Below are 22,301 nucleotides of genomic sequence, written 5' to 3'. Positions count from 1 at the left end.
AATTTGCATTCCCCTGATTTGCAGTGTCAGCCAAGATGTAGTAAGCCCCGTATAACCTATCTTTTCCATTGATTACAGTGAAAAATCAAGACAAACGACAAAAAGCAACTACCTGAGGACTCAAATGTAAATAGGAACAGGCAGATTGGGGCAAAGAATCAAAATTTAGAGAAATAGTCTGTATGATTTTTTGTTTTTCCTATTTTCTCTCACAGCTTTGACCTGAGGCCCAACACCTAGTGAAACTGTGGTGGCAGCACAGGCTACAAAACCTAAGAGAAATGCCGAATTCCTAGCCAAATGAATGGCGAAGAGGGATTCCTGTGAGCCAGAAGTTTGTAGGAGAATACCTAGCTTCCCCCCCCCCCCATTTTTCCCTCTCTAGGCATTAACCCAAGGGTAAGGGCCTATGCTTGGACATCTGCAACACTAAGAAAAACCCCGTCTTCCTATACAAAGGAACTGGGAAAGAAGGGCTCTGTGGTCTGAAATGTGTGGAAGGAATCCACATTTTTTTTCTCTTTTCTCTCACCACTTTGCCCCAGCGTAGGCCCTAGTCAACTGATGTAGCTATGTGGCAGGCAGCTAAAACTCCAAGAGAAATCTCATAGTTCTGGCAAGAGAAACAGGAAAAGGGTACTTTGCAAGAAAAAGCATAAGAAGAACATAAAAAAGGAGAGAGCTGAAGAAGGAAGTCCCTTAATTTTATATATGAACCCACACAAGTTCCTGAACTGAGGATGTACAGGACAGACACAAAGCAGAATTGCAAACGATTTGTGAACTAAACTACAATTTAAGCTACTGCCCAAGTCCCAAAATAATCCCTGACTGTTGTATGGATAGGATAGCTCCAAGGCAGCACAGCAAAGGCTTTGAAGATGCAACGAATGGAACCAGTACTCACAGAAGGTGAGAATGAAATTGTGATCTGAACTAAACTGGATTGATTGCTTCCTAAAACAAAACAAAAATATCAGCATTCCCCAAAGGCTTTAACAGAACAGTCTATGCAACATAATACTTAAAATGTCCAGGATAAAATCCTCATTACATAATATAAAAGAACTGGGAAAATGTGACCAATTCTCAAGGGAAAATATAATCATCAGGTGCCAACTCCTAGATCACCAAGATGTTACAATTATCAAAGATTTTAAAGCAGCTGTTATAACTAGGAGGTAGTTGAACAATTTCTCTCCTAAATGTATGCTGTATTATAGAAAACTTCTTGCATTTAAGTATCAGAAGCCATACAAAAAAAATGCTCATACTAGCGTTGTTTGTAATGGCAAAACCTGATCAATAGAAGGGATAAACCGTCACAAAACGGAATGTCACCATTATATGGCAGTGAAAATAAAGGAACCACAGCTGCACGTAACTACATGAAACCACCTAGGATGAATTTATAAGCATAATGTTGAATTAAAAAAATATATAAAAGATTACATAACAATAAACTATCCTTATGTAGCTCAACAGTTTATCAAATTAAACATGCACGTACATAAACTAAGTTTTTACAAAGCAAGAGAATAAATCCAAAATACAGGAGAGTGTCATCTCTGGAACAAGGTAATATTATGTGATAAGAAACGATACTGGTAATTTTAACAATATTGGCAATATCTTTGTTCTAAAATTACCGGTTGGTTCCCATGTGTACATTGCTTATTTGGGTGTATCAAAAGCAACAGGTTTTTAAACGACATGCCATCTGTATAATGAAGGAAGAGAACTCCTTTACTAATATGACTTCTCCAGAAACTTGAACCCACCCCACCATATTCCCTAAACGTACTCGTCTCAACCCGCCGTTCCACGCCTCTGAACTGATCACAGTCACTTCCGCTCCCACCTCCCTAGCTCCGCCCATCTAAGCGGAAGTACTTTCTTTTTGGGTCCTCCCGCCTGTAGGGGGCTCTCCGAGGCTTCCAGTGCCACGAAGGCCTCCTGCCTGGGCTGTCCCTTCGGCGCCTGTTAGTTTAGCCTTAACAAAGATATTTGTATTATAACTTTTTCGGTCAGGAAACAATCGCACAGGCATCTTAGTCTGGATAGTAACGTTCAAACTCAACCCCTGCCTTCTGACCTCATTATCAAATCCTGAAGCAGTAGTGGGCGGGAGTCAGGCGGTGTGGGGACAGCTCCGAGGTGCCGAAAGTCCCCGGCTCGCTTCCTCCTGTGAAGACGTCGCTGCGGGTGGCTGTGGTGGTGTCGTCCAACATGTCGACCAAGAATTTCCGAGTCAGTGACGGAGACTGGATTTGCCCTGATAAAAAGTGAGTTCATGAGGGGTCCCAAATTGGGGCGGGGTTTATCGGTGGAGTCTTTCTCAGGTCGGTTCGGCATTTTCCGTTTTTACGATCTCCTCTCGTGCCTCAAGCCAGGTTGAGGCGGCGAACCGCAGGCTCCCGGGCGGGAAGGAGGCTCCCAGTCTTCTCAGGAGAGACGTCTTTCGGAGACCCTTTGTTTTGGATATGTCGCCAGCATTTCCTCCGCATTATCTCTCCAAGTAGTCTCTCTTTTTCGGTAGTGCGCGGTGGCCTGCCCTTTTGCCCCCACCCCTCACCCCGCCCAGGCCAGGTTTCAGCGATAGGAGATCTTCCCCGCCGGGGCCAGCCTGGTGTTGGATCTCCCCCACGTGACTTTTCCCTGTAGAACTTTATTCTTGTTCACGGAAAGGGTTGTTTTCTTGCCCTCGTCCATTTGCTTCTCAGAGTTCACCTCATTTTGTTGTGGATTTTTAATGGAACTTTTCCTCAATGTTATTTATTTTTCCCAAATCCTACCCCTCTTTGGTTTAGGAAATTCAGACTTATTTTTTTTTCACTGACCCTTAGTTTCTTCACAAGAATTGAGCTTTTCGCCACCTTAGGCTGAAAGGCAAGAGGCCAGTGTTTTTGCCTGCTCAGTCTTGAGGATGCCAGCAGTAGAGAAGCACGTGTGTTGGTGGCTCTGCTTTTTGATATTGTGGCTAACGTCAGTGTGCTCCCGTAAATTGTTAGATCTTACCGAAGGGTGCACAAGTAGTATACCTATTTGGAAATATATGGAAATTTCAAAAATATTTTAATGCACAACTCATGTCAAATAAAAACCCTTATTTCTTGTCCGTTAGCCCCATGTTCATGGTAGTAAAGAACAAAATCTTTGGAACTTAGGTTTAGTTCCAGTTCTTTTACTTACAAACTAGATAAGTAGATTATTTAACTTTGCTAAAAAAAAAAAAAATAGGCATAGAATTGCTCACTTGTATTAAATATATGAAAAAACATGGACAGTGTGTGTGTGTGTAGAGCGGTGAAATGTGGCAAATACTAATTAGTAACTTTTGGTAGATTAATATTAAGATGACCTAAAGGAACTCAAGTCTAACCATTATATTGAATAGAGCAAGAGTTATGTGTTATGAATAGCATTGCTCTGAGTGGTAAGACATTATTGAAAACATTCAAAAGATGTAGAACAACTTCTGATTTTTGTGTAGTTGCTCATCTGTAGAATAATATGCTTTAGTGTGTCGTTAATGAAAAGACACCCAAACATTTGAGGTAGGACTATAAGAGAGTGCATTTCAACTTATTTTCAAATATATGAATAGGTTGTTACTTATACAATATATACAAATCCAGGAAACATTTTTAGAACATATTTTCAACGCTTACTGGAGTCATAGGGAATATTTTTAGAGAGGGAAATGTAACCAAAAAACTATCTGGAGTGTTTCAGTTTAGTGTCATCTCATATTTCGCATCTTTATTTTATTCTAATATAACACCTTAAAAATCACCTTTTTAAAATGTAAGCATTGCTTGTTTTTACCAATATGTACATGCACTGCTAAGGTCATGTGAGTAAATTGATAATTTTTTAGTTTTAAGGTTTTTGAGTATAAACATAAAGTGATACTGTATTATTCCATATGTTCAGATTGTTGGTTGTGATTGTTGTGTCATTTATTTCATCTAGGTCTCAGAGGATTAGTAATACCCCATAAAATTCAGTTTCCTTATAATTATTGAACCTATTTATATTTTAGTTAGTGCAACCCATCTTCCTTCCTTACTTACCATCTCACTTCGTACCTGTAAAAAGAGTGTTTTATCAAGATCCATAAAGCTCTCCCTGATTTATCAATTTTCTCTGTATGGTCTACCCTAGGATATTGTATTTCTTATAATATTTACCATATTTATGTATATGTCTTGCGATTTTATGTACCGAGAGTTATTTTGGAGTGTAGTTTTTGTTTTTAAGCTCCCTGGTGTCTTGTCAGTAATTATTGAAGTGGAGTCCAGTCTCACTTCAACTTTGTAGAGGGATTTCAGTATAATTGATGGTATGTGCCAATATTAGGACACCGAGGCACAGAGATTCTGAGTGAGTTAACCAGTATAGCTTAACTAGTAAATGGAAGATTGGAATTTCTTATCCTGAATTTGAGACTCCAAATCTAATATCTTTTTCCACTAAGTTTTCAAAACTTTTGTATTCACTAAATTGTGGAGTTTTTTGTAGTTAATGTTGATGTTAACATGACTGAGATGGATCTAGACTCCAGGTATGTGGTGAGGACACATTAAAATTTGAACATTTTACAGATTTGAAAGATATTTTTCTAAATGTTTTATTTTATTTTCAGATGTGGAAATGTAAACTTTGCTAGAAGAACCAGCTGTAATCGATGTGGTCGGGGTAAGTATTAGGAAGATTTTATTAATACTGTGTATACAGGTAACTTTTGTTTTCCCAGATTCATATTGCATTATTTTTCTGTTTTCAGAGAAAACAACTGAGGCCAAGATGATGAAAGCTGGTGGCACTGAAATAGGAAAGACACTTGCAGAAAAGAGCCGAGGTCTATTCAGTGCAAATGACTGGCAGTGTAAAACGTATGTATTTCAAATTATTGTCCACTCTTCCTTCTGTAGTAATATATCCAGCTACTACTTGTTACTATTGTCAGTTCTTATTAGTCACATTGACAAGCCAGAGTAACTTTTTAAATCAAAGATCTCTTGATTGTTATTTAGCATGTATCTCATATTTAAGTATACTGTAAAGAAATTTCAAATTCTTTTTTTCTTTTTTTTTTTGCATTTTTTAATGGTAATATTTGTTACTGTGATGGATTGTTTATCCAGTGAACAAATGCTTAAGGTAATCTAACATCCAAAGGGGTGGGGAGATGTATTTAAAAGTATTAAGGCCTGTTTCTTTCTATTATTGAAAAATCTCAAAAATGTTTAGTCTCTACCATTAATATGAAATACACCACAAAATTTATTTTGCCTGTTTAAAAAGTAATTTTAGAATCACAAGTTACATGCCAGAAATAATTATTCCTAATTAGGTAGGTTTCTTAATATTTTTGATTTTCAAGTGTAGATTTAATTTTGTATTGATTTTCCAACTTCCATCTTTTCCTCTATGTAGACAATTCCTATATATGTGAAAGAGGATTAAATCAGAAAAGGGTCCCACATAAATTTCTTATCCTATTATTGTAGATAATAAAATTTGTGTTGGAAAATTTTCCAGTAGCAGATTTAAGTCACTGGATTTGGTATGCTATGGAACTCAGTGTTTGAGCTGATTTCTGAACCAAAAAAAAAAAAATTATTTGGAGGGTATAACCTTATTTTTCTTTGAGGTAAATTGGGAGACTGAGAGATTTAGTGGAACCTAAAAAGTAATGGTTTTCCCTCTAAGCCATCAGACTATAGTTTTAATTTGTCACTTATTTCTCATTAAATTACAAAGGGACTCTCCATTTGTATATGTTTTGCTTCTCTTCTTCAGCAGTTCAGTATGGAGTTGGAACCCACATTCTCTCTTCAGACCAGAGTACATTTTCTTTTGTTTCTATTACCCCTTAATAAACATTGCTTTATGATTGTGATCTCTCCTAATTTTTATTTTAAAATTCTAGAATACCTAAAAATTTAGTATTTTTTTAGTATTGTGTTATGTCCTACTAATTTGATATTTTTCACTTCTAAAGTTGCAGTAATGTGAATTGGGCCAGAAGATCAGAGTGTAACATGTGTAATACTCCAAAGTATGCTAAATTAGAAGAAAGAACAGGTATGATACAACCACATTTTACTAAGTGATTTTAAAAGAACTAAAAATTGAATTCAGAATTCAATTGATAGTTATATCACCATACTCATAAGAACAGAGTTATAATCAAGAATTCTGTCTATTCTGCTCTTAACAGTTTTTACTGGGATTTCTCCCTCCACCTCCCCAAAAAACCAAAAAAGTCTTGTTTCATAATTTTACAATTTATAAAGTACAGTGTTAGACCACCTTCACTGTGTATTTGATTTCTGGAGATCAGAGACCCACTGATGAATGTTTTGGACCTAGGCCTTCCAAACTGCACCAGAAATTCTACTTTTATTCCAACCCCCTTTTCAAAAAATTTATATTCTCACCTGTGAGAACATTGTAACCTAGCATTCTAAGTAGAGATAGATAAATAGATGGGGTTTTTTTCAGTCCTCAAATCCCTTTTTTACTCAGGAATTGTTTTTGCCTCCTACTAATTAGATAAATTAAGACCTTTCAACAAGGGTTGTCATCTTTTTTCTTCCCTCACCTCTCTAAGCTGTAAATCCCCCCGTATCTCTGGTTGTTTATTCTGTCTCCTTTGTAGGTTCATCCTCTTACCTTCTACCTGGTCACTGACTGTTGAGATTCCTCAGGGTCCAGTCCCTGGGCCCTCTTTCTTTCCTCTATTTTCTAGATTTTTTTCTTCTAAACCCAAAGTTAAAGTAACTATCTGCACACCATGATACCCAATTCTGTGTCCCCGGCTCAAACTATTTCTTTGACCCATATATCCAGCTGCCTCTTAAACATTGCCATGCAAATGTCAAATTCATCATATCCCAACTGAATTTGTGATTTCTCTCCCAGGATCTGGCCCACTTCCAGTGATCTCTTTCTCATGATCAGTACCATCCACTATACACGTGTTACATAAGCCAGAGACTGAGATGTCCTTCTTATCCTAGACAGCTCCTTCTGCATCTCTCCCGTACATCCCAAAAAAGTCTTTCCCATCACCACCTTAGACAAAGATACCATCATGTCTTATCATGGAGAAAAGTAGCCACTTAGCTGGTGTCTTCATAGTCCCTCTACCGAGTCACAGCCAGAGGTTTTTTGTTTTGCTTTATTTTTTTCCTCCAAACTAAAAACTTCTTTTGTTTAAAACCCTTTTGATTGCTTTTAGAATCAAGTCCAAAATCCTTAACAGTTTTAAAAATTGTAGCCTAAAAGGCTTTTTCTGTTTTCACATTGTCCTTAACTTATTTCATGACTCCTTCATTAACTAGTTTCACTATTGCAAGAGCTATCGTCTAACAATCTGAAGTCAGGAAAGGTTATGTTTGATACTTTCTCACTTTCTTTTATTCATTATTTTCTTTCCATCATTCTGGTGTCTTGAACCTTTTCCACTTCTCTGGCTACAGGTAATTGTCTTTGCTGGTAACAGTTGAAGGAGTAACTTACTCTGTTCCTCTCCAGTTTTTCTTAGCTGTTTGTAATAAAGCAGTACAAGTTTCCCAGGAGCATTTTCTAAGCTTGGGACAGGATGGCAATAAAAGAAGACTTGACACATTACTTCTTAAAGGTTGCTGACTACTACTGCATAATGCCATAAAATTGTTGTACAGTAATTTACTATAGCCATTCTCCAGTTTTGGATTTAGGGTTACTTCTTTTTGTGGTGCTTTTTCTTTTTCTTTTTTCTTTTTTTAAAACTATTAAGGGTTACTGCATTGATATAATCTTAGTACATTGTGACTTTTATTCTTTTGGATTATTTCCTTAGAATAAGTTTTCAGGAGTTGAATTAATTGTTCAGAATGGAGAATCAAATAATTTTTAAGTTGGTTTCTTAGTTCTTCCTTTGAAGTACATGTTATATTCATCCTTTCTTCTCTCTTCATTTTCTTCATTTTCATTGTCACAACCCTAATCTAAACTCTTTTTAAACCTGTGTTTGATTCTTTACTGGCCCTTGCTCAACTTTTTACATTTTACAGTAAGACAAATTCAAAAATACTTTTCTCTTTAGACTTTTACTAAAAAACTATAGAGATTCTTGGTTGCTTATTTTATCTAAACTCCGGGATTTTAAAGCCTTCTAAAGAAACAAATTCTTTAAATGGTACCAGAATTGTATGTTTTCTATGTTTATTTCATTGAAGAAATATTTATAGGCCGCTCTGCTGGGAATACCTGGGTGAGCAAAATAGATAGGTTGAGCCAAAGATTAATCAAATCCTCTTTGAGAAAGCTAGATTTAAGCTAAGAAGTGAAAGATGAGTTATGCAAGTTATGTATGAGAAAAGATCATTCCAAGCAAGATGAAACCACTTTTGTGAAGTCCGTGAGACTTGAAAGAATTTAGCGTATTGGAGGACCTCCTGCTTAGCTCCAGAAAACACTTAACATGGCAAAGACCATGTAAGTCATGGTAAGGAGTTTATATCTTGTTGTTAACATGGTTGGAAGTATGTGAAGGATTTTTAACAGGGAAGAGACATAATCTAAAGACTAGTAATTTTTTAGATGGATAGGCAACTGTCATTGATTAGATTGTTTTTCTCTGCTTGGAGGTGATTTGTACATAATGTTTTTGTTATTTAAATAAAATAAATTTAAATAAATTAAAAAAATTTTTTTAACAATTGTCATTGTTATACTATGACAATTTAAATAAATTGTCATAGTATAACAATTCATGCTCTCTTTTTAGGATATGGTGGTGGTTTTAATGAAAGAGAAAATGTTGAATATATAGAAAGAGAAGAATCTGATGGTGAATATGATGAGGTAAGTTGTATATTTGTATGCAGTTAGAGTACAAATTAGAAAAGTATATGTTAGAAGATATCTTAAATGTAAAGGAAAATTTTTAAATGTATCCTATATTTGTAAGTACCATTTGAATCTATTACAGCAACTTACCATTTTATGAGAATTCATAACTGAATTAAATATACAAAAATAATTTCTTAAACATCTATTAATTTAGAAAATATATTAATTTTAATGCATTTTCAGCTGACAAATATTTTGAAACTGTTTTTCTCTAGTTTGGACGTAAAAAGAAAAAATACAGAGGGAAGGCAGTTGGTCCTGCATCTATATTAAAGGAAGTTGAAGATAAAGAATCAGAGGGAGAAGAAGAGGATGAGGATGAAGATCTTTCTAAATATAAGTTAGATGAGGTAATTGATTTCCTTGTCCTATTTGTCTTATTTGGACTGTGACATAACATAAATGCTTTTCACAACCTTGGACGCTTGGTGAAGATATGTTCTGTGTATTCATTCATTCTCACAAAAGGTTTTAAGTTTCCACTCTGCCAAGCACTATTTTATTCTGGAAATACAAATGTGACCAAGTTAGAACCACCCTTCTCTTGGGGAAGATATACGTGGACAAGGTAATTTAGATAACAGTAATTTATAAAGACACATCATAATTAAAAGAGCTACTTTGGTTTTAGTGGGTGAGTAATTTCTGAGGAGGTGAAATTTGAGCTGAGGCTAAAATGATATGAGGAGCCAGATATAAGAGTTTGGATGTGAGCACATTCAGGCACAGAGAACAGAAAATACAGATTCCCTAAGTATGAAATAAGCCAGCAACTTTCAAAAAGTTATGTATAGACTAGAGTGATTAGAGCAGGAGCTGGGGGAGAATGTGACGGAGAGAGACAACACCCACTTCAGGTCTGGTGGTGTTTCTTCTGTGGGACCAAAGTGTAAGTTTTATGTAGATCCAGATCAAGGGTACTTTGGAGTCTGAGCATAAGAGGACCTGAAATGCAACTAAAGAAGTAAACATGGAGCCAATTTGTGCCAATCTGAAGCCTGATTTGATTTAATGAGGTATATTTACCTGACAAATGAGGTATATTTATCTTACCTGTGATTCAGTATGATGACTGTAAGTATATTGAGATATTGGAGAGGCAGAATGGATTTCCAAAGTTAGGGAGACCAGCTAAGAGGTCACTATAATATACGGTCATTCATTACTTAACGATAGGTATGCACATGAGTTGCTAGTCAATTTTGTTGTGCAAAAGTGTATTATGAAAGAGAACAGCAATGAGTTTTTCTATCATGCAATTGGCCACTAGTTCCATGAGTGTGGCCCCTCTAATTGTCTCTCTCTGCCTCACTTTCCTCATCATGTTAAATGGGGATTAGAATAATACCACCCCCACAGAGTTATGAAAATTAAATTATAGGTAGGGATTGTGCCTGGCACTCAGCAAGCATTCACTGAGTGTTAGCTAACTGTTATTGACTGTTATTTTGCCATAGGGATGGACGGGAATTATTTTAAAATGCAAGAATTCTAAAGTAGGCAACAATCCATTCATTTGGGGTCAGGCCTAGTGTGTCAAATGTTTGGCTTGCCGTCTTAAAGGTCTGAGCTACCTTTGAGAGGATCACTCTGAGTAAGCTAGGCACTCAGCATATTTTGCGATAAATTTGTTTAGACCAGTGTCTTAGACACATGAGTAATATGTCATACTACAATGTTAGGGCAACTGCAGCAGTCTCTAAACAATAGGAATTTTTCAGCTGCAATGTAATCTTATGGGACTGCCATCAAATATGCTATCCTTTGTTGTCTGAATTGCCTTTATGTGACACATGACTGTAAAGGAACAAAGTTCCAAATTGAGACTAAGAGAGTAGATTCAAGGATTGAAAATTCTTAACAGCTAATTTGGTAATGTATTATAACAGAAAAAGTGGAAATGAGTGGGACTTCTAGGTTAATGACTAAAATATCTGAGACAGTTGTCAAGTTTGTTTAGCTGAGATGAGGGATTTAATAGATGAATTTAAGAATTGAGGGTGAATTTCCTGGAGGTATTGGTGAATGTGTATGGATTTATCCAGTTCAAAGAACTATTTACCATTCTTAGCAGGTAACATTAATATCTAAATGTAATTGACTTTTTGTTAGGATGAGGATGAAGATGATGCTGATCTTTCAAAATATAATCTTGATGCCAGTGAAGAAGAAGATAGTAATAAAAAGAAATCTAATAGACGAAGTCGTTCAAAGTCTCGATCTTCACATTCACGATCTTCATCACGCTCATCCTCCCCCTCAAGTTCAAGGTCTAGGTCCAGGTAAACGGGCACAGGTCAAGGGTAACACCAGTCAAAATGTCAGTATCTAACTTCTTTATTTATAAATTTTGTTTTTCTTCACTAAACAAGCTTTCTTTATTTTGAAGATTTAATTCACTTCACCTTTTAAAAGGATTTTTATGTCTTAGTGCCACACAATTGTTGTTCAGTATTTTAAAAAATGGAAAATCTTAAGAAGAAAATTCCTTAGTCTATTTTAGCATATCTTTTATTAAGGTAGACTTAAAAACTCAATTATTACATATAGTGACATTTAATTATCTGAGTAGATAGCTTACATTTTGAAATTTTTAAGTAAACTGAAGATTTGTATTTTCATCCAAGATGTTAAAGGCTATTACACAAATTTTCTAGGAATTACTCCATTGCTTGTTATAAAATGTTTTAATAATTTACTTTGGTATCAGTATTCTGAATAAAAGAGCAAATTCAGCCATATTTTTACTGACTTAATGCTTATAATTTTGAGATGTCTAGGAATAAATTTAATGGAAGACCCAGTTGGTGTTTTGTAATTGAATATTCTTGTGTTTGGTAATGTTAAATATATATTCTCTGATTTTATAGTTAATGATACTTTAGGTGAGAAAAAGCAATTCCTTAAGTAAGCAATATTGTCTTGAAAAACCCTATTCACGGTTAAATGGTACCATGGGCCATGAACTTTAGTCACATTTAGGAGTATAGTATTAACTGAGTACTTAACAATTAGATATGCATTAATTGAGTACTATAAAGCCTGAAAGCTTAAAAATGTGATTTTATAAAGAATAATTTTGAGATAAAAATGTAATTATCTTTTTCTACAGGTTAAGGGACAAATTAAAGCTGTGAATTAGATTAATGAATTTTATTTCATTTGAAATGTTAAGAATTCATATGGACGGTATCTCCCCTTATGCCGTATTTTTCAATAATATAATTGCCTAAAACAATGACAGAATTATTACATATTTTCTCTTTAATTCTCTAAGCTTTAAGTTTATAGAAAAATCACAGTGGTCATATATACACATAAACATATAAATATTCATACTAGCTAGAAACTGAGGAAATAAGGGTTTTATAAGAGAAAGCGATTTCAGAGAAGTTAAATATAAACTGCAGTATCCTGTCTTCTTGGATGTGTTAGTAGTCCTGGATGACTTCTAATTATTTGTGGACCATAAAGTATTCAGTGTCTTTCCAATAAACGCTCAGTGTATGTACAATTGAGTTATTTAGAATAATTTAATCAAACTTGGAAAGAGATAGTTGATTTTTTTTTCTTTTAGTTAACCTTAAGTTTTCTTAAAACAAAATTAAAAGTTTATTTAATTTAAATTACTGTTTTGAAAATATGTATCTTATATAGTTACCTTTTTATGTGAAAATGAACTCTAATGCATATCTTTCTTTCAGTGTTCATATCACAAAGTTCAATTAAGTGGTCCTGGAAAAAAAAATCCTTCCATGTTGTTCCAGGTCCCGTTCAAGAAGTTCTTCCAGTTCGCAGTCAAGATCTCGTTCCAGTTCCAGAGAACGTTCGAGATCTCGTGGGTCGAAATCAAGGTGAATGAGGTAGCATCTCTCTGTAAAGCAGAGAGAAAAAATATTTAAAGGCTGCAGAAGATTTTGCTGCTTTCCACCCCCCTTATTTTGCTTCTACTTGTCAATTTTATTTTAGCATTAGAAAACTAATGCACTTGCCTCAGCTTAATTTTCTCACCATGAAATGTTTTCATTGCCAGCAATGTGCCAAGACATTCCCATGATTGAATTAAGAAGGCTATTTTGCATTATGGAAGCTTTGTTGTTTGGGTGCTAAAATGTAATAAAGTAAGAGGATGAAGCCAACTAAGTCTTATTACCAAATCTCTAATATATTAAGATTATGTTTGCAATAGTAGTTCAAATAAAATTAGATATGCAAATGAAAGGATTACTCCATTAATAAGAGGAAGAAAAATAATCCTGCCTCAAACCAGGTTTTGTTTTGTAAGGCAATTGTTTCAATATTCACAGAAGCAACTTTGCCATTTATATCAGATAAAGTTTCTAGGGAACGCTGTGTACTTAATCTTACTTCTCTCAAATGTAAGTCAGAATATTTTAAACAGTATTTGTAAAACAGATACCCCTCTTAAAACTAAATCAAGAAGTATGATTGGTTAGTTTAGGTAGTATGTGGTCTTAACTAAGCATTGTTGTAAGCTCTCAGGTTGCATTTAGTCATACCTTTAGAGGGAAACATAATTTGTAAAGAAGTAAATGCAACACTAGTTTTTGCTCCTTTGCAAAGTTTTTCCGTATTTAGTTAAAATGTGCTGACTTTGTTTTTCAGTTAATTTATTGATGATCTACTAAAGATATCTAACATAAATAAGGAAAAGACTAAATTCCACTTGTGTGGAAATGCAAACTGCCTCTTTTGATAAGAAATCCTTATTTACTGGCTTGTTCAAGACAAATCTAACATTAGAGGGCAACTGCAATTTAACCACATTAAGGAGAAAAGAATGATACGGACACTTGTATTGAGCCAGTACAAAACAGAGAACAAGTGCATTTCTTATGTATTATCAATATTTTAGTCTTTTTATTTTAGTGCTTTTTAGGTGAAGATCCTTAGGTTCTGGTACTCCCTTTGATAACCACTGTAGTTAAGGTTTACAGAACAGCCTTCATATTTTTTCAAAACATTTTTCATTGCTTGTAACTTTCCAAAGAATTCTTCTTTTGGGCTTTCTGGTGTTATTTTAAGCCCAAAGGTGAATTTTTTGGGAAGTTTGAGCTAAGTTCCTTCAACAAAAATATATAAATGAAGAAAAAAAAATTGCATTAAAGCATTTGCATATTTTCCATTTACTTCTTCCTGAAACATGTGAATGTCAACACTTCATACTTCATGAATAGTGGTCCTTCATAAAAATAGGTATTGTAAATATAAACCAAGTTTTAAAGTTACTCATTTTATTTTGCTTTCAAAATTTAGCAATTTATACAGTTGCTGTTCTTTCTTATTCCTGACCCATATCCCTGGTTTTTCTCTAGCAGCTTAACTAATGACTTGCATAATTCCACAAGGAATTGTTATGTTTAATTTACTCAGGAAGTTGTATTTTAGACATATATTTTCTCCCCAATGGAAGGATGTATTTTCTAAACATAAAGTTGTGCAAATGCAGTTACCTTTTGATTTTACAATTTATGTATACTTTAAATTGAAAAATCTTAAGTTAAACAAAAAAAAATTCTTTTTTAATACAGTAAGCTTGTTTTTAATTAACAAATAATGAATACTTATCTTATAATTTTTAAAAGAGATGAAATTAAAATAATTGTATTTAAATAGAATGTTTTCATGGTTGATCCAGAAGTCTTCTGTTGAGTAAGCAGTAAGTATTCCTTCTTATAAAATATTCATAGTTAAAAATCCTGTTTGTTTATATTTGGAACTATCTGTTAACTAAACAATTTTCCTCATTTCTTCTTTTAATGAAATGTTTGATTTGTTTCTCAATCAATGAAGATCCAGCTCCAGGTCCCACAGGGGCTCTTCTTCCCCAAGAAAAAGATCTTATTCAAGTTCATCATCTTCTCCTGAGAGGAACAGAAAGAGAAGTCGTTCTAGATCTTCTTCATCTGGTGATCGCAAAAAAAGACGAACAAGATCACGGTCACCCGAAAGGTTTGGGTTTCTGTAGAAATAAGAATGGGTGTTCTTAAATGTGTTTAGTAGATAAACTAAACTTCCTTACGCAAGGGTTAGTTTTTTGTTATCTCCTTTGTTCCAACTTTAAATTACTTTCAACTTTGAACTTCAAAAAAACATTGCTTTGTTTTAGCCTTTTTACTTTGATCAGGTTGTTGAGAAAAACTGTGGATCAGACCACTCTGATCATTTTATTGCTTAAATCTTTATTTCCGTATATACCTATTATAGCCAACTCTCGGTTATTTCTGTCTCTTAGATTACAGTTCAGAAGCTGTATGTTGAAGTAATTTACAGGTTGATTATTATATTAATTTATGCTGTTTTAAATTAAATATTAGAAATCTTAGGAATTCTAGAGTATCTAACAAAAAATTAACTTGCAGATCATTAAGAATCTGCCCTCATTTAAATATCTGTAAATGCATTTTCACGGCAAATTGTTTTATACCCTTTATCTATAAGGAAATTATTCCTTGTAGATACTACATTTTTTTATCCTGTAGTCCAAATCTGTTGTTTTTATTTATTTATTTATTTATTTTGAAAAAGACCTTTACTGGGTTACTTTATCTGTATCAACATTTTTTACAATTTGAAGATTGCAATTGTCATCTCCCAGCCTTTTCTGCAGGAAGCTAGTTACTCAATTTCATTAACCTTGGTTCTCAATGTTTAATTGTATAGTCATTTTAATGGCTTCATTTGTAATCATTGCACATTTCCTATGTCCAATTAGTTTGTGTAAATAAGGATTATGTAAAGTCTGATAATTGCTGGGTTCAGTAGTAGGATTTCCTCATGATTCCTACTTATACAGAATGATTAGTTTTGCTTCCTCACATTTTGAAGTTTAAATATTAAGATTACACACAATTAGTCTTAACTTCTGTGCATTTGTTTCTTTGTAAGAAAATTACTCTGTACTTGAATGAAATGCATTCTGTTGCTTTCTTACCACTTCTGCAAATTTTTATCTTAGCCACATATAATCCCCCTAGTTTGTTGTCATCTAAACTTAATGAACATGTTCTCTATTCCATAAGCCAGGTGATTGGTGAAAACACTAAACAACCCTGAGCCCAGGGCCAACCCCTACGGAACACCACTACTTTACCCAGGTTGATATTGACTTATTCGTATTAGCTGCATGAATATAATAACCCTATAATTAATTGTGCAATCATTTTGTGTGGCCTAGATTTCCAAAACTTAATTATTTATGAATATATTTTCTTATACACTATCAGAAGCCTTGCTGTGTATCTGTTTTACATAGAGTTACTGCACTTTCTACGGTGTATCAACGAGATTGGTTTAGTTACACTTCATTACCAAGTTTATATGCCTGTTTTGTACATTATCTGTACTTCTACACATTTTTTGCAAGGCTTTCCTTCACTACCTTAAATAATTGAGAGGTGGCTATATTTTGAAATGAGAAGATATTTTTAAATTATAGAGAATTTTAAACTATATGTATGTCATTACTGGGCTCACATCCAAAGTCTAAACACCAAATAATTTTATGTGTGTTAAGTTTGTATCTTAGTTTTTAATTAATCCTTTTGCCAGCATCATGGTGTTTAGTGTTTTGGGGGTTTTTTTGGGTTTTTTCTTTTTGTATTTTCAGTCTTAAGAATGAATGCTGAAATCTACCTCTAACTTACTAGATTGCCTGCTTTCTCCTTTATGTCTTACAGGCGCCACAGGTCATCTTCTGGATCGTCCCATTCTGATTCCCGTTCAAGTTCAAAAAAGAAATAATGTATTAAAATTTACATCTTTAAAAAAAAAATTCAGTACAGTGCATGAAGCATATTTTTTAAGAAGTTGGTGTCTTACTTGGTCAGAAGTGCTAAATCTGCTAGTAGAGGTGCATGCCTTTCATTGCTTTTCAAAACAATACAGCTGTGTTTATTTGTGAAATTAAATAGCATTTTAAGCCATAATGTCCCAAATGCTTAATTTGTCCTTCGTTATTTACAACCATTTGCTTCATTTGAAACCATCTTAATTTTAACAAAGTACTTTATTTCCTAATTTAAATTCTTGTTTTTCTCATTTCCAAATATATCCTGTGTATTGGATAAGACAGAACTACCTTGACTTGCCTGAATTTGGGGCATGGAGGCAAGACTGTGGTAAACTCGTTGGAAACAACCTGTTCATGTTAATCTGGGGAAAGAAGTCAACCTGTTTATGTTGTTAATCTATGTCAAAGTAATTCTTACCAGAAAAAGCTAAACTGAGTTGTAAAACAGCCTCCTGGAAACTGCTTTATTTTGAAATTCCTTGTGCTAAGGGTGCCTTAGAATTATTGTCTCTCTTTTATCCAGCTTTATACTTTTTTGCATTATCACACTTAATGCAAAAGAGTCTTGTGAATTGCAGAAGGAAAGTGTTATTTTTCTTTCTGACACATAATTTGGGACAAGAAAGAAAGTCTGTTTATCTCTTCTCTACTGATATGGTTGCCTAATAAGAAAAAAATCTTATTTCAAAATGTTTATCTTACTGTTTTAAGAATTTTTGTGTGATATCCTGAAAATCCAGTTATTAAATATGATAGGGTAGAACAGGCTAAATCATAGTTAATGAGCAAATTGAAGAAAGCTTTTGAAGTATATTTCTCTTTTGGTAAAAGGCCAACAAACGTGAATTTAAGTGAACATTTGCCTTGAGATGTTTAATTGTAAACACTGCATAAAATTTTCTTCTGAATAACAAATGAATGCTTATTTCTGCATGATGTAAGCAAAAAATCATTATTTTTCTTATTTACTTGAAATAATTTATGGCTTAAAATGCTTTCAGAGTTTGTTTTATTTCTAAAAATCTGGTCACTTGAGCTCCATTTTGTCTTCTGGTTTAAAAATAAAGAGATTTCTCTTAACAGTATCTTCAATGACAATGCAAGGTAAGTATATTGAAGGAAATCAACAATTGTGCTTGGGAACTTTTTGTTATGGAGTATTGATTTCTTTTTATTGTTTTTCTTCTTCCCCCCATCCCCCTACATTGTCTGCTGCAATTTAAATAAAAATTGAAACATTTTAAAGTATTTAGTAGATAGACCAAACAAAATTATATTTGTTTTTTATTTTGAAGTGTTTTTCTCTTCAACTGATCTAAAAGTGAAAACAAAGTATCTTATGTAGAAATATTTTGATAATATTTTTACAGTGAGCTTTCCCATGTTTTTATGTCTTAATTTTCTTTGCTACGTTATTGTAGGTTGCACAAGAACTTTTACTCTCTTGTAATTGTGCCTCAGACTTTTTGAAAGTCTACCTTCTAAATTGCCCAGATGATCTTCTAGATTCTACATGTTACCATTGGTTTATTCTTGTGCTTTCTGTATTTAGAACTTTGGCTGTACTAAGCAAATATAAGGTTATAAATTTAGCTAATAGTAGTTTACAGACAATTCAGATGATTATGATTTGATTTGGTTTAACTAAGTTGTACTAGTTCATTTCATAAGGAAATGATGCTGTAGACAAATGTAAATAAAGTCTGTAAGTCAAGCATCAAGTGGTGTTTGTTAGAAATAAACTAGAGATTTTTAAGCTCTGATCTAATGTTTATTTTTAAGCTAATTACAATTTTGTTTGTTACTTCTGGTTATTTATTTATCAAGCTCTTTGTATTCACTTACATTCTATATATGAGTGCTTGATTTGAAACATTCCAGGGGTGGGGGAGGGAGAAGGAGGTTAGGGATTAATTGGGTAGGAGACACGGGGAATAATTGCAATTTGTGGTAATGGGCGTGCTGATAGTATTGACTTGGCCATCACATCTTGGGCACAAGTAGTGACAGTCAGCTTTGTACCCCGTGAGTATGCAAAACCAATAAAAAGAAAAAAAATAGATTATAACCCAGAGGATAAAATAAATATCTATGAATCCATACAGAAAGAACAAGGGGAATAGAAAAGTCACCCTCAGGACACCACAGCAATAATTGCTTCAGGCAAGATTAACTGACGTGTATGCATATGTCAAAATTCATCAAATTTTACACTATACATATGTGCAATTTATTGTACATCAATTATACCTTAATAAAGGTGGAAAATGCAAAAAGTTAAAAATAAAAAGTTTTCCAAAGCCATGATCATGATCACTGCAACCTTGGGTATTCAGAATTTTTAATTGTGACTTTTTTTTTAATGAGTTCTCTCAAATTAGTTGACTGTTTCCTACCAGAACATTACGTACCTTATTCCATGCAGTAAAATAGCATATCATAGTGTGCTTCCTGAATTATTTAACTTTTACTTTATAGTACTCAAAAACTGCCCATTTAACAGCTAAGTTCTAGGGTTCCATTTGGAATCCTTTTATCTAAACAATATTGAAAGATATCCGGTAATAGACCAAGGTCAGAGCAATCTCTAAATACAAGACCATCTCTAGGCACAATTACAAAGGTTAATTAGGTCTTTGTTTACCATCTCATCGCCCTTTTTTGCTGTCCGGCATCAATAGCCAGTGTGGTAGATGTTGAGAAAAAAGAAGGGAATTTCTCCACTCTGCCCCCTATGTTTCACTTAAGTATTTGTTAAATGTTTTTTAAAATAAAATTCCCTCAAAGCTTTCCTGACCTAGAAATTATTTTTTATTTCTGGAAAATAGAGTGGACAGTTTTAATTAAAAGATAGTTGAATATATAGAATAAGTGATATAAAGGCATTATCTTTTGTGATTCTATGATTCTGTGAGGTTAATTTACTATTGCATAATCTGCTGGTTTACAAAAAGAAGGCTTAAAGCACAAGGAAGTTAAAAACTTGCCAAAGGGAGCCACAAGAGTAGCTAAGTGGGTATTCACTTGCCCAAGGGAGCCACAGGAGTATTCTCTCAGTATATGTCTAATAAAAATCAAATAACCTCTTGGGAAAAATAAATGTGAAATTGTTAAGTCTAATAGTCAGATTTTTTTAATGTAGTTATTTGGTAGAGAGGGTATAGTTTCAGTTAATTATAGGGAGATAGGTAAACAGACACACTATTTGGAATAAATTTATACTTACAGAAAAGTTACAAAGATTTTCTGTAGAGTTGTCATATACCCCAACTCAGTTTCCACTGTCGTTCACATCTTATATTGCCATGTGTATTTGTCAAAACTAAGAAACCAACATTGGTATATTACTATTAATTACATTCCAGATTTTATTTGATTTTTATCTTCTTTTTTTTTTTTTTTTTTTTTTTAGTGTATCTGTTCCATGATGCAATCTAAGAGTATCTCACATTGTATGAACTGTCATATCTCCCCAATCTCTTCTGGTCTCCAATAGTTTTTTATTCTTTCCTTGCTTTTGATGGCTTTGACAGTCTCAAGGAATACTGGCCAGGTATCCTGTAGAATGTCCCCTACCCCATTCTGGATTTGGCTCATTTTTCTTGTCATTAGACTGGGGTTATGGGTTTCGGAAAGAACACCACAGAGGAAAAGTGCCTTTCTTATCACATCCTATGAGAGCTATTTGATATCCATATGACATCATTGGGTATGTTAATCTTCATCACTTGGTGGGGTTTGCCTGGATTCACAATTGTACTTACAATTTTTCCTTTACCCTATTCTTTTGTAGCCAGTTTTACTAACTATAGCTCACCTTCAGAGTAGGAATGGGGGAATTAACCTCCACTTCCTGTTGGGGGTCAGTATCTACGCATATTTGTGATGCTGTAAGAAAGATTTGTGTCTTTCCATTTGTTTGTATCTGTATGTACTCATGTTTATTTATTTTACACTTGTTATTTATTAAGTTACTCAAATTGTTCCAGCTTTGGCTATTACGAGTTCTTTCAGATTGGCTCCTGTATCCACTGACCTGCCTCCATTCTCCAATAGGAGGGAAAGTAATAGGAGAGGGAATGGGATCTATAGCTATGGTGCAGTTCAGAGCTTGAACCTTAAATAGGACCCTTGACAGTTATATTATCAGGAGGGATGGGTTCAGGTAGCATTAGAGCCAAGTTTACAGTCACCGAGAATGACCGGTAAACACTTCATTATTTTTTTCCCAGCCACATTGAATTACATGTGTGCTTAGATAAGGGTGGAGGGTGTTATAGTATTACACACAGATAAAAAAAAAAAAAAAAAAAAAGTATTAAGTCATACTTCCTAAATGTCTACCAAAATGAAAAGTACTGGAGTAAAAACTTCACAGTAACTAGGTAAAATACTAAATACTTCAATGAATAATTAAAAAATATAAAAAGACTTTGAGGAAAGCTATACAACTTAAGGAAGTAAAAAAGTACATGGACTTGAAGCTAAAACTATATGATAACCCCTTAACTTCAGTTTAGTGGGGGAAAACTCTTGTAAAATTCTTCAGGTTAGACATAAGTCTGATAAAATGGAAACAACCAGTCTTTCCTTAATGAGAGGCAAACTCCAGGAAATTGACTTGGCAGTCTTGAAGGACAAGTTTATAAATGAGTAGGTGAGCTAAGGGTATTCTCTGCAAAAACTGAAGATTTGATCATGTTTTTAGGGAATCAAAAGTGCTGTGGCTGTGGGAAACCTTGGAGTAAGAGAAGGAACTTCCTAATAAAGCCTAATACTGTTGGATTTAAACTGGAACGTATTGAACACCGAAAGCAGTGATTAAAGACCTTAGTGTCGAATTCAGAACAAAGGGAGTTTTGTGTCTCCCCCTAAATGAAACATATGTTGTCCGCTGTCAGTAAGGTCATCACAAAGACAGTACCTCCAACCTGAATGTAATATGAAGTAAAGCTTGGTTTAATGGATATTATCCAGTGGTAGAGATGGCATGACATTTAATTTCTGTCTGTTCTACTGGAGTCAAAGTGCCTGACTTGAACTTTTAGTTAATGGTATGACCCTGGGGTTGTTCACAAGATTGCATTGCTGTATGTCCTACTCAAATCATGTCTCCTACTCATTGTTACTGATGCATTGGAATCACAGGAAAGGAAAAGTCAAAAAAATTTAGTTCATTCTGTACTGGAAATGAAGACCACATCGGTACTTCTCAGGCTGCATTCCCAGTGCTGCAGTACCTGTGGTATTAAAACCCTAGAATAAAAGACTCGTAAGAAGGAAGAAATAATAGAATAATGAAATAGTTATTGTTTTGGTTTTCCCCAAATTAATGATAATGATAATGGGTTTAAACTCAGCTGTCTCAAAGCATTTTATACCATAGTGTCTAAGGCAAGTACCTGACCATGATCATCTACATTTTGAGGCAAATGATAACTGACATGAAAAATAAATTTTAACGTAAGTTTGGTAAACTAATTGGATAGTAGCAAACCTATATTTTCTCTACATTTGAAAGACTGTCAGCAAAGGGAGGGAGGAGAACAAATGTCAGGGTTTATAGTTAATTCAGATG

The 22,301-nt window shown here is 34.0% G+C and overlaps 1 protein-coding gene across 1 annotated transcript; it reads left to right on the top strand.

The window, feature by feature from the left end:
* Nucleotides 1-1,953: 1,953 nt before the first annotated feature.
* Nucleotides 1,954-18,479, top strand: ZRANB2 (zinc finger RANBP2-type containing 2). Its single transcript, XM_063104763.1, has 11 exons — nucleotides 1,954-2,285; nucleotides 4,649-4,701; nucleotides 4,790-4,898; nucleotides 6,011-6,093; nucleotides 8,786-8,862; nucleotides 9,126-9,260; nucleotides 11,023-11,192; nucleotides 12,678-12,764; nucleotides 14,725-14,883; nucleotides 15,954-16,028; nucleotides 16,611-18,479. Exons 1-10 carry the CDS (start codon nucleotides 2,230-2,232, stop codon nucleotides 15,985-15,987), a joined length of 963 nt encoding a protein of 320 aa, XP_062960833.1. The 5' UTR covers nucleotides 1,954-2,229; the 3' UTR covers nucleotides 15,988-16,028; nucleotides 16,611-18,479.
* The last annotated feature ends 3,822 nt before the right edge of the window (nucleotides 18,480-22,301 follow it).

This window comes from Cynocephalus volans, chromosome 8 (genome assembly GCF_027409185.1).
Source record: "Cynocephalus volans isolate mCynVol1 chromosome 8, mCynVol1.pri, whole genome shotgun sequence".
Lineage (NCBI taxonomy): Eukaryota > Metazoa > Chordata > Mammalia > Dermoptera > Cynocephalidae > Cynocephalus > Cynocephalus volans.
This window is presented reverse-complemented; position numbering and strand designations above follow the sequence as displayed.